The sequence below is a fragment of the Impatiens glandulifera genome, unplaced genomic scaffold (assembly GCF_907164915.1).
Source record: "Impatiens glandulifera unplaced genomic scaffold, dImpGla2.1, whole genome shotgun sequence".
NCBI lineage: Eukaryota > Viridiplantae > Streptophyta > Magnoliopsida > Ericales > Balsaminaceae > Impatiens > Impatiens glandulifera.
In genome coordinates, this window is record NW_025919334.1 from 1 (window position 1) to 14,006 (window position 14,006).

General features: G+C 27.3%; 1 protein-coding gene across 1 annotated transcript; it reads left to right on the forward strand.

The window, feature by feature from the left end:
* Positions 1 to 4,474: 4,474 nt before the first annotated feature.
* On the forward strand, positions 4,475 to 9,120 carry LOC124917803 (O-fucosyltransferase 11-like). Its single transcript, XM_047458108.1, has 10 exons — positions 4,475 to 4,828; positions 6,745 to 6,826; positions 6,905 to 6,972; positions 7,057 to 7,145; positions 7,460 to 7,657; positions 7,829 to 8,033; positions 8,115 to 8,282; positions 8,384 to 8,551; positions 8,623 to 8,813; positions 8,932 to 9,120. The coding sequence occupies exons 1-10, from the start codon at positions 4,700 to 4,702 to the stop codon at positions 9,107 to 9,109; spliced, it is 1,476 nt and encodes a 491-aa protein (XP_047314064.1). The 5' UTR covers positions 4,475 to 4,699; the 3' UTR covers positions 9,110 to 9,120.
* Positions 9,121 to 14,006: the final 4,886 nt, after the last annotated feature.

The following is a 14,006-nucleotide window of genomic DNA, read 5'->3' on the forward strand; positions in this document are numbered from 1 at the left end:
TTTAAACACGGTCATCTTCTTTCTAAGTACTTGGGTTTTCCTCTAGGAGCCAACACTAGTTATAAGGAAATATGTAAGACCGCTAGAATTGGCACTTTGAAAAAATAAACTTTTCTCTAAGGACGATAGACTTATTCTCGTGAAGAACTTTCTTGCCATAATTTCCACTTTCATTATGTCTCTCTTCCCGATTCTAGTCTATATGGCGAATAAAATTGACTTTCTCTAGGATATATTAACGTTAGAAGAGTCATTCATCTAGTTTGACGGACATTACAAAACTTAGCATCTTTGAAGTGGTATTGGAATCGATGACATCTCTCTTTTTAACATTTCTCTCTTTTGTAAGTGATGGTGGAGGCTTAAATATGAGAATGACAGTTTTCAGAAAAATATCGCCATTTCCATGTATGGACATCGCGATAATAAATGGATGTATATTTCAGGGAGATCTCATAAGAGTAGTAGCCTCTTAGACACATTTTTTTAGAAAGACGACGTAGCGTAATTAAATAAAAAGTCACAAAAGGGCAAATGAGTTACATGAGGTCAAGGGTAAGAAAATAAAACAAACTGAATGAATGACAACAATGAGGAACAAACAAAAACAAATGACAATTGGTAATTGACAATTAAAACGCCATGAAATTAGTGGTCATGGTGACTTCTCGTAAGAAATGTTTCAATTTTGATAGATTAACCAATTCTTCTCGCATGTGTGAATATGCCTCCACGTTCGGATGAGGGAGTTGTCGTCGGTGATGATATCATTCTAGACTGTATCTGCATTGTTGCGGACTCTTTAAAAGGCTTTAGCATTTCTCTCCATCCATATGTGAGAACCAATGTTGACGAAAAAACACTTGAAGCTATTAAAGTTGAAGTTGTTGCCCTTGGTCTTGATGATGGCGAATTCTTTGATGTCGGTTCATTCATTTGGGAAGCTAAGGAGGCCCATTGATGTGGAGAATCTACTCCAAAGCAAGGAGGCAAAAGGACAGTTCCCAAGGAGGTGTTTAATGGACTCCTCATTTCCCAAGTAAAAGAGGGAATTAGGATCCGGGATGCTCATGTATTTAAAGACAAACAACATCGGCTTCACTCGTAGCAAGTTAGACTCTTCAATAATAAAACAACTTACGGACAGTTTGTGTTAATAATTTTATAATTTATTCTATTATGAATTGTCTTTTTAGTAGTTTTTATTAAATGCATTTTTTTTTCTATTTTTTTTTTTTATTTTTTGACCTATGTATTGAACTATGCATCTTTTTATTTTTTTTTTTTTTTTTTAACTATGTATTAAGCTATTCCTAACTTCAGACAATTCTTAGGATTACAATATATATACCTAATTTAAAGTTAAATTATTTATTACTAACTTTAGAATATATTAATTATGTTTATACAGCATTTGATTTTTTATTTATTGTAATTAGATTTCTTTTTCATAATATCATTAATTTACAATATTTTAAGATGCAAAGATTTTTCATTTCAAGATAATAACCTCCAGTACCGGTTAATTATATATTTATTTTATCCAGCATTGCAATGTTACTAATTGACTATACAAGATCAATGGACATTCTCACTCTGGATGAACTAAATATTTAAGTTTATCTAACATTACAAAGTAATAATCCAATATTTTAACTTTTACATCCACCCAAAATATATTATATTATTGTAACTCTTATTATATGTATTTGAGATTATTGGAATTTTTCTTTCAATGCCTAGGAAACTGTTTCCAATTAGTGTGAAAAGCTTGGAATTAAGATTTTATTATGGAATTCAAAGTGAGGTGATTTAAGTGAGTAGACAACCATATAAATTTAGTTTACCATCTTTTTTTCCGGAAACATTGAATCATACTTTGTAGGTTTTTTTTGACACATGTCACTTGAAAACTAGCTAGTTTACTTTTGTTTACTTTTGTACTATGAGAAACTTAGGTCTGGTTCGAATTTGGGTTATTGTAATAACCTAGAGGGGAAAATAAATAATGATTGGTAATGATTTTGAGATAGTGAGAATAATTTTGATAAAATTATTTAAAGGATATTAAAAATAATAAAAAAATAATAAATAGTAATTTAAAATAAAAGGTATTTTAATATTTTGGGTAATGAATTGAGTGATATGATTGATAAGAGGGGAGTGAAAAGATGTTTGAGTGGGTTGGATTATTTAAATAACCCCAACGAACAAGGCCTTATTATTAGTATTCCACACTCAATTCTACTTTGTTCTGGTATTAAAAAATAGCTTTGATTAGTTATTGAAAAGCCATTAGTTTGAAGGATAATATACATAGATTGGGATCATAATTCAAAAATAATAAATGATATGCACAATTTTATCCTATATTAAAATAAAAATACTTTCATTTTAATTTAAATAATTATTTTGTATTTTAACTTTAATATTTTAACGTTAAATTTAATAAAATATTTAATTTTCAATTCACATGGGACTAATAAGTAAGACAATGTTTTATAACTTGATTTACCATTTAATTTAATATATTAAGGACTTATTTGAAATAAGTATACACATATTTATAATCACTTATTTCTATATACTTAAGTAAAAACATGTTAAAAATAATAAATTAAATTTATATATATATATATATATATATATATTCCTATTATTTTTTCATTTTTTTCTAAGTACAAATAAAATTTTCTTATTATTATTTTTTATCATAATTTATTTGATTATTTTTAAAAGATTATTTTCAAACATTATAAGATATAAAAGATATAAAACATAGGAAATTAGTATTATATATATAAAGTCATATTATTTTATCATTATTTTCACATTACTAGTATAACTTTTCTTTTTCTTAAGATATAAAAGATATAAAACAGAGAAAATTAGTATTATATATATAAAGTCATATTATTTCACCATTATTTTCACATTACTAGTATAACTTTTATATAAAAGATATAAAGCAGAGGAAATTAGTATTATATATATAAAGTCATATTATTTTACCATTATTTTTACATTACTAGTATAACTCTTCTTTTTCTTATTTTTTTATCATAATTTATCTGATTAATTTTAAAAGAATATTTTCAAACATTATAAAATATAAAATAGAGATAATTTGTACTATATAAAATTGTATTATTTTTTCATATTTTTCTCATTACAATACAAGTAAAACATATTTACTTCCTTTTTTTATCCTAACTAAACTGATTATTTTTAAAAAATTATTTGTAAATATTCTAAAATAAAAATATGTTATATATAAATTAATTATAAAATAAAAAACAATAAAGTATATATATATATATATATATATATATATATATATATATATATATATATATATATATATATATATATATATATATATATTATTAACTCTCGTCACATTTATTTATATATAATCAAATCTCTTATTTAAAAAATATTAATTTTATAAAATATTAATATTACTTTTAAATTTAATAAAATTAATGCTATATATAAAATTATATTATTTTTCTAATTTTTCTCTTTATAAATAAAATAAATTTTCTTTTTTTTATCATAATTTATGTTATTATTTAAAAAATTATTTTCAAATATTATAAGATAAATATATAATTATATATAAACTAATTGTAAAATAAAAAAAAAAGTAGATAAATATATATATATATATATATATATATATATATATATATATATATATATATATATATATATTAATTTAACTCATTCTAATTTAATATTACATCTAAAAATATATTAATATTCATTTTAATAATTTTTTATTTAATATATTAAATTTATACTTTAATATATTGAGTTTATTTATAATTAATAAAGAAAGGTATAATAGTTTGATATACTTTTTTAAATATTAATTTTAGATATTATCAAATTAATTGAAATATTGAATACTTAAAGTTAAAATGTTTTTGTTTGTTAATTCAACTAGTATTTATATATTTTGTGCATTTACACGAATAATAATATAAAAAACCGTGAAAAAAATATTACTTTTAAAATGTGATAATATTTTTTATTTTATTTTTAACCGTTTTAAGTTTATGAACAGTTAAACTAACAATCCTACTAAAGTATCGAATTACTTTCACATTACAGAATGATCTCTAAAACAATTGATATAATTTGATTTCTCAACTCAATTAATTTGACCTTTAGAGTCCACTTTTCCTCATACTACGAATAAAAAAATTAAAAAATAATAATTTAAATATATTAATTAAAATAAAATAACTGAATTTAAATAGGAAAGTAAATTAGTTTGAAAAGGTTAAATAAAAAAAAAAAAGTATTTAGAATTGGTCTAAAATGTGAAAGAAATTTAAGCAAATTAGAGTGTAATGGAGTCCCACTCACGGCCCATCTTTTCTCACTTCTCTCTCTCATACACTTCTTCTCTCTTTAAACGGTAGAATGTTTCTTCTTCTCAATATTCCCCCAAACCACAATGAAACCAAAACACCATCACATATCCGTAACCGCCAATGGCTGCTCGACAACCGAAACCTGCATTTCTACCTCCTCCCCGCCTCCGTCGTCGCCCCGTAACCACCAGCTCGACTCCGATCATTTCCGTCGGCGGCGGCGCAGTCCTTCCAGATCGCGGTCATTTTTCAGCCGCCGTAGCTCCCTTTACTTCCTTCTCTTGCCTCTTCTTCTGTACACATGCGAATTTTTCATGTGCATCGGTCCTTTCTACTCCGTAGTAGTGCACCCTAATCCTTTGCCCGGTTCAGTCTACCGGAGCCAGGAACTCTTCCAGAGACTCTGGAACGATATTCAGTCGGAAAATTCCTCTACCATTCAGGTTTGTTTCTGCAATTCATTCTTCTCATTCCACTTTTTTCTATTTTATTTTATTTTATTTTATTTGTTTACGGTAGTATTATTGAGAATGCCAGATACCTGAGAAATTGAAAACTGTAGTAGGACAGAGATAGCAGCAATAAATTGAAGTAAATGTCAAATCACCTAATGAACTTTTACTAAATGATTAAATTGGCTCCAAACTGTTGAAAGGGTCATCTAAAAGAGCCTGTTTGATGTTGGTTAGGTTATTTTGGGTTTTTGTAAAAAAAAAAAAAACTTCATTGATAAAATTGTTAATTATTTGATTTTTAATTTATTAAATTAATATAATATTTTTTTAAAAAAAAATTAATTATAAAAAGTATTTTTATTAATAAAATAAGTAATTTAATAGTTAAAAGGAGAGTTATAGGATAGAGATAAAATTTATAAATAAATATTTTTTTAAAAAAAACTCTCAAACCAATATCAAACAATCTTAAGGGCTAAGAAATTTATAAGTTTTTTCTTAAAAAAAATCTATTTTAAAAATTTTGAAAAAAAATCAATTTTTTGGATTAATTTCAAACACTATATATTTTTTATTTTATTTTCCCTTCTTTTTTTAGATTAATAAATAATAATTTTAATAAATATAAAGAGTGGTTAAATAAAAAAAATGATAGTTATATTTTAGATAAAAAAAAAATTAAAACAACATAAAAACTCAAAAGATCAAAAAATATTTTAAACTTATATCCTTAACTTATCATTAGAAGTTTGTTTGATTTTGGTTATATGGAGGTTTTGTTTGGGGTTTTGTTCAACCTATAATATTTTTATTATTATTTTAAATTTTATACAGTAAAATAAGAATGTTTTAGTATTTTAATTGATAAGGTAAATAATTTGATTGTTAAAATAATAATAATAATAATAATGTATTAGAAAAAGATTTATAAAAAAAACTAAATAAAATTCTAAAACCAATATCAAACTATCTCTATTATATCAGATAAGACACTATTAATCAATTTTGTTTTATATATATATATATAATAAAGGGATTTGATTAATGAAATATGTAAATGTTGAGAATTAGATGAACATCTTAAGAGTTGAAGGGCTACAATAAGTTCAGGGTGTTCTTTGACCTTTTGTTTCTATATATTCAAAGTTTGTGGCCCGCTTGTCGTGCAGATCACTATTTTTTTCATTTCCTCTAATCACGGTGCTTATTTTTTAGGTCAATTTAAATTTACTTTTCAATTATCTTAATTAAGAATTATCCTTAATATCATGATCCGAACATTAAAATAAAATCATTTGTAACTCATATTAAAATAACACAAATATTTATATTTTCTTTTACTAATCTATGTATGCTTTTTTGTAGAATATCTTTACCAAGAAAATTAATATAATTATTTGGCAAAATATGGTTACAAAACTTTTTTTGGTAGCTTAGTCTAAAATTTGTTTGTCTCATAATAAATCTCCAATATTTTTATAGAAAAAAAATGTATTATAGGCTATTGTGTATAAAAGTAGTTCATCATTAATTATTTGGGAAATCTAGCCTAGGGAAGGGTTGAAAGCAAGTTTTAAATATCTTATACCTTTATTAGGCCTTCTCATACATTTGCTTGGGAATGGTTGAAAGCTAGTTTTAAATATTGCTTGGGAGTATGAAAAACAAATATTTATTATGTATATTTTATTAAGATAAATGTTTATGTATAAATTATAATTTTTAACTAAAATATGTATATTTTTAAAATTTTAACCATGTTCGGTTAGTAAGTTTGATGGTACGACCACTACTAAACCAGTCAACAGTTTTTAAGGCATCTTTGTTATAGTGTTTGGCTTCACATATGGGCATATGGCATTTCTTAAACAAGTAAAACTGTATTTTATTTTTATTTTTTTCAGTTAGAGTCTGTTTGGAGATACAAGAGGAGAAAGCTGAAGGAAGAAAAGCTATGTCCAAAGATGAATACTGAAATGACTTTTGGTAACTAATTAAAACATTCTCTCTCATTTTTTTGTGAAGAAAAAAAGCTTTCATTTCAGAAATTTTCTCTAATTTCAGGCAATGGCACGAATGGGCGTTATTTGGTTGTTGAAGTCAACGGTGGCCTCAATCAACAACGCTCAGCTGTATGTTTTTTTTTGTGATTCTAAATTTGTTTGGTTATGTATTTGTTCTTCTGATCTCTCTGATTTTTTGGGTTTAATGAGTAGATATGTAATGCTGTGGCTGTTGCTGCGCTTCTAGACGCGATATTAGTCATCCCTCGTCTCGAGTTCCATAATGTTTGGAGGGATCCAAGGCAAGTATATATAACCTTGCCATAATACCCTTTATTCCTTAATTTAAAAGACGAGAATTTAACCTCTTTTACTTGAGTTGTCCATCTGCTGTAAATGAGTTTCTAAACAATTGTATAGACCTTATTTGAAAACACTTTTGCTATTGAATTGGATCCTCATTTGGCTAAATACATTGCTAGATTTACTTAAAAAAGAGTGCATTTGCAGTAATTTCTTATCCTTATAAATAACTAATCTTCCTTTCATCTTTTCTTGTTCTACTGGATTATAAATATCAAAACTCATTTGTTTTGTTCTTTTTCTTCATACTCAGTGTGTTTAGTGATGTTTATGACGAGAGTCACTTCATAGAACTTCTGGATGGTTTGGTTAAAGTGGTTCATGATCTACCTGAGGAACTAATGGAAGTATATGATTCTAATATCAGCAACATACCAACTACACGTGTCCACGCTTGGGCTACAGCCAAATATTATCTTGAAGAAGTCAAGCCTATCCTCAATAAGCAGCAGTAAGTGATACCGTTTTTTATTGTATTCATCTCGTGTATCTAATTGAACCTAAGAAACATAAGACATTATCTCGTGATTTGGTTTGCTTGTTGAATTTTTGTTATGTTGTTTTGTCAGTGAATCTGGATACATAAAGTCTTAATAATTGTTTGTTAATTTATTGGATGCAGGGTTATCAGAATTGCTCCTTTTGCTAATAGATTGGCAATGAAGGTTCCACCCCATATTCAGCTTCTAAGATGCCATGCAAATTACAAGGCATTGAGATTCTCTCCTAAAATATCTACACTTGCTAAGAGAATAGTTAGTAAAATGATGGAGAAGAGCTCGAGTAAGAGTGGCAATTACATCTCAATTCACCTTCGATTTGAGGAGGTATGAGCTTACTTCATTTCCCCTTGAATGTTTTATTTCTTATGTGTAACAAGTTACCTTGTGATTGTTATAAAAAAAAAGGATATGGTAGCTTTCTCATGTTGTGTATACAATGGAGGAGAGGCTGAAAAATCTGCTATGGACTCAATAAGAGAAAAGGGTTGGGGAAACAAATTCAAACGCAAAGACCGGGTCTTTTCTCCTGGTTTGAATCGGGTTGATGGAAAATGTCCTATGACTCCTTTGGAGGTTTGTTTATTTTTGAAAGCAAGAATTTTCCTTAAAAAGTGGATAAAATATGTAAAATGTTGTATCAGATGATAACAGAAATGTTTTTCTTTGTCAGCTAGGTTGGAATGATGCTTCGGGGTATGGGATTTGGAAATGACACTCCTGTTTATTTAGCTTCAGGGAAAATTTATCAAGAAGAACTATATTTGGCTCCTTTGAAGAAAATGTTTCCTTTGCTTCAGTCCAAGGAATCACTAACCTCCACTGACGAACTTGCTTCATTTGAGGTGTGTTATTATTCATTCAACAACTCCACCATAAAGCCACCACATGATGAATTTGTTATTTCTTGTAATAGGGTTATTCCTCTAGATTGGCCGCATTAGACTACATGGTGTGTTTATCTAGCGAGGTATTTGTTACCACACAAGGCGGCAACTTTCCACATTTCCTTATGGGCCACCGAAGGTTCCTATTCAATGGACACGCAAAGACTATCAAGCCTGATAAAAGCAAGCTTGTTCTTTTGTTTCAGGACATGAACATCAGGTACCAATACATATAAACACTTTATTGTGAAATTGAGTATACAAGGGGTTGACTGCATGCATTTACCAAATGGAAATTCACCTTTTGTTTTTGTTGCTATATATTTGTTTTTTTATAGTTGGAATGGTTTCAAGGATGAGTTGGGAAAGATGCTAGATGAAAGTGATCGAAAAGGAATAATGGTGTCTCGAGTTGGTAAGAGCAATAGAAAAGGTTCTGTTTTCTCGAATCCCTTGCCTGAATGTAAATGCCTATGGGAATCAAGAAATTCTTCATCCCAATTGGATGAGATATAGTGAACCAAACATATAAATTAGGATTTCTACCGGAAATACAAACTTTGACGTTTTTCTACCGGATTTTGTTTATACATTTATAAGTCGCCGCCTAATTTAACTCGAGAAATTAGGAAAGAAAAGTTTAGTTTAAACTTTTTAGCTTTTATTTTTTAGAGATTTTTGATTGGTTCAATGTTTATTTACTTGCTGGAAAGAATTTCGGCACTGCGGCCGTCCAAATGAACTATATTCTGAAGTTGCTAGTTTCAAACATTACATCACTGAGAAACCTTCAAGCATGATTTGAGATAAAATCAACTCCTAATCAAGCTCCAAGGGTCATGTCTAATTTTGTTCTTAAATGATATATGCTTCTAAATCTTACATTGCATGACTATAAAGTAGAATATGAGGTCTTCATGAGCATATCTGTCAATGAGCAAACCTGTCAATTTGATAATGAATATTTTAATATATCAATTTAAATTATTATTTTTATAAATTCAATTATTTATATTTATATGTTAATATTAATATTTATTATTGTATTCTATTTCACATTTTCTTATTATTATTTTAGTTTAGTTTAACTTTCTATTGGGTGTGTATTTTCACATCAAATTGTTCATATATAATGGATGATTATATTGTGTGTAATGTAAATTGGACTTGATACATTGAGTCATGTCACAATTTAAAAATATTTTTTTAAGATGTGACAATATGAATTTAATTCCATACCTAAACCATATTGGACGTTTCTAATAATACATGATTGGGAGAAATTTGATAATTTGATTCTTAATAAAATTTTGAGATTAAAGTAAAACCAACGAGGTTCAAATCAGTGTATTCGAACTGCGATTGATAATCCACCCACGAAAGACCATGATTTTTGGGAGGTGTAGTCAAGAAGGGCACACGAGACGTAGCAAACAATTTCCGGAACAAAATCGTCAATAATTTGAAAATAAATGATTGTAATATTTTTTTTATGTATTATTAAGTTATTGTTATGAATGATGATTTAAATTTATTAGCATTTACTAATTATGTGGGGGAATGAAATAAATATTTATTATTATATTAAAAAATAAATAGTTAAATTAAAAATAATTATTTAAACAATAATATTAAAATATAAATAATTAAATTTATAAAAAAATAATAATGTAAATATTAATATAAAATATAAATAATCAAATTATAAAAAAATAATTTAAATTGATATATTAAAATATAAATTATCAAGTTTATAAAAATAATAATTTAAATTTATATATTAAAACATAAATGATAAATTTATAAAAACAAAAATATATATATATATATATATAATATAATATAAATGAATTAAAAAAAACAGAATTTGAAAAAAGAAAAAAGGAGTAAGAGCATCTTCAGCGCATGACCTGTGCCCGCATCAGACAACGTGGAAAAGGGTAGTGCCCGCATCAGACATCAGACAACGTGGAAAAGGGCAGTACCCGCATCAGACAGCGTGGAAAAGGGCAGGTCATTTCTTTTTTTTTCTTTTTTGCACTGTATATAAAAGTAAAAGGAGGGCAGTGCCCTTTACCGTTATGCCCTCTGACATTTTCATCATTATATAATATAATATATTATATAATATAAGAATATTAGTTATATATTTAATTATACTATTTCTTCCTATTATTTTTAATTAACATTAAATAAATATATATTCTAAAATTTTACTATAATATAAGAATATTAATTATATATTTAATTATAAAAATATTTTAATATATTTTAAATTATAAAAATATTTTAAGTTATAATTACACTAACATGTTTTAAGGGTGAAATTCTCAAATTTTCTTATAATATATATAATATAGAATATTACTTATATATTTAATTAATAAATATATATTTTAAATAAATTAATATATTTTTTTATTAATTATATTAACACGTTTTAAGGGTTTAAATTCTCAATTTTTTATAATATAGAAATATTAGTGATAATAGTATAAATTAGTTATTTATTTAAAATAGCATAAATAAAATTCACATTTAAATTATTTAGATAGGATGGTGGACGGAAGCATTGGAGTGTTTTGCCCAAGTACAACATGTGCCTGCTTTCTACTAAGGTGGAATATTGATTTGACAAAATAAGAAGGCATAGGTCTTGTGCGCTGCTGATGCTCTAATAGGACAGGGAATTTGGGGAGGGGATGATGTGGCATCACTGGTTAGAAAAAGTAAAAAGTGTGAGGAAAGAGAGAAGATAGAGAAATTATTTTATTTTTTCGACCAATCAAATTGCGATATGTCATTCTCTGTCCCATTCTTTCACTCAAATTCTCTAACTCAATCATTTCTCTTAAAAAATGAATCCATAATAGTTTGGGAATTCATTCGAGATCAAGCCATTCGTTCAAGTTTGAACGAAGGGTATATATCATCATTGTTTCTTTTTTAAACTCAAAATGTCAATCAAACTCTCTCACTATATTTCGATCGCTTTTTGTCACTCTCTTTTCTCTTCGATGCTTTCTCCTACAAATGGGAATCCCAAAAAAGACGGTTAATTCGATACTCCTAATACATGTGGTGCCTTAATTCACTAAGAAAACGTCACATGCAGAAAGAGAAAAAAAATTAACAAATGAGGGAGATGATGCTTCACTTTTATGTATATGTGTTACTTCATAAGTGTGATACAGTAGCATCGTATTAATCCAAAAAGACTGCCTTCATAGAAGAAGAAGGGATTTCAAAGAGTTCATGCTCAAGATCCTTTTTATGTTAGAGGAGATTTTTTTTTACTTATTATAGGATAGATCTAATTAACTTGAAAACAAAACAACTTATTATTCTTAATTATTCTTAACTGTGCACACTCCCTTCTATTTAACGGAGTAACATAAAAGTCAGAGTCATCCTAAGTGCCAAATAATGTGATATATTTATATCCACCATTCTATTTATCTAACTTCTCATCTAACTCCCCAAAACTTCCGTACTGCCTTGCTACTTTTGTCGAAGCCTCCAACCAGTTGCTGAGCTGGACCCCATATATATCATTACTTTTATCCCTTTAATTAATTAATTTATTATTATATATTTTTATTTTAGATATTATTATTATGAGGATTAATAGAGAGCGACGTTGGGAAGCGACTCCTCAACGACCTCCAGCCTGTCTGCCAGAGTGGAAAAAAAACACATTGGATTAAAGAGAGAAAAAAGGGCGCGCTCTTCTTCAGTTTTAATCAAATCATAGTCAGACTATGATCAGATCAAATCAAAGTATTCTCTTATCAAAAAAATCACACAAAACGAGTTTTAAATTTCTCTCTCAATGAGAAACTCAAATCGAAGTAGACGACGACCTAAAAGACGACTACAACGAAGAATACCACCGAGGAAAAAACCACCGTGAAGTCCACTACGAAGAAGGCGACTATCGCGAACAAGATAACCACGAAGATGACAATCACCGAACTAAACTGTATTGTTATTTTTAACTTAAACTATAATGTATAAACTTAAGGTGAAGTGTAATGTCTAAACTTTAATATTATTTTAAAACTAAAGTGTAATATCTAATAAACCGAGGTAAAATATTGGTAATATTAGTTTGTTTGAAACAAAATTGTCTGAAACATTCCATATTGAGACTGAAATGGTCCAGAATATAGCCATGTTGAGGATGAAATGGTCCAGAATATTTCCATGTTGGAGACGAAATGATCCCTAACATGGTCATGTTTGTGACCAATTGGACTATTTTCAATTCATTTCCAATATAATGTATCAACCAAACAAAAGAATTAATTTTCAATATAAACAAATGATATTAATTTACAATTCATTTCATATATAATTTAGCAACCAAATAATGTTACAATGTTACAAATGGTATTAATTTACATTTTCTAACAATGTAGAAACTTTCTTAAATTTTCAGGAAATTGGATATTCTCACCTAAGGTCCTGGGTTCAAGCCCGTCATGCGACAAGTTTTGTGCCTGGATGGTTAAATGGTTTAGTATGTTTGCAGGCTACATGCTTAACATTTGTCTCATTTCTATCCTCTCTTGTAGCCTAGCGGCAACAAGAGGTGGATATTCACCCTAAGATAATGGGTTTGAGCCCATTATGCGCCTAGTTAATTAGTTAAGTGTGTTTGCGAGTTATGTGTGCTTAACCCCTTGTGACCATATTTTTTTATATTTTCTAACATTGTAGCAACTTTCTTTAATTTTTCAGGAAATTGGTCCCTAAAATGGCCATGTTAGAGACCAACTGGTCCAGAACATGGCAATGTTTGGGAACAATTGAACTATTTTCAATTCATTTCCAATCTAATGTATCAACCAAACATTTTAAATAATTTTCAATATAACAAATAATATTAATTTACAATTTATTTCATATATAATGTAGCAACCAAACAATGTTACAAATGATATTAATTTATATTTTCTAACAATGAAATAACTCTCTTTAACTTTTCAGGAAATTGGTCGCTAGCATGTCCATGTTAGGGAACAATTGGTCCATAACATTACCATGTTAGGGACCAATTGAGCTATTTTCAACATTTTCAATATAATGTATCAACCAAACATTCTAAGTAATTTTCAATATAAATAAATGATATTAATTACAATTCATTTCATATATAATGTAGAAACTAAACAATGTTACAAATGATATTAATTTACATTTTCTAACAATTTAGCAACTCTCTTTAATTTTTTCAAGAAATTGGTCTTTAACATGACCATATTCGGGACAAATTGGTCTTTAACATGACCATGTTAGGGACCAATTGGTCCAAAACATGTCCATGTTAGGGATCAATTTGACTATTTTTAGTTCATTTCTAATATAATATATCAACCAAACAATCTAAGTAATTTTCAATGTAAACAAA

Bases quoted from the DNA above. Each gene is read 5' to 3' on its own strand.
- LOC124917803 (XM_047458108.1), top strand. From the start codon at position 4,700: ATGTGCATCGGTCCTTTCTACTCCGTAGTAGTGCACCCTAATCCTTTG. The intron at 8,283-8,383 runs GTTTGTTTATTT...TTTGTCAGCTAG, and splicing joins GTCCTATGACTCCTTTGGAG to GTTGGAATGATGCTTCGGGG. The intron at 8,814-8,931 runs GTACCAATACAT...GTTTTTTTATAG, and splicing joins TTTCAGGACATGAACATCAG to TTGGAATGGTTTCAAGGATG.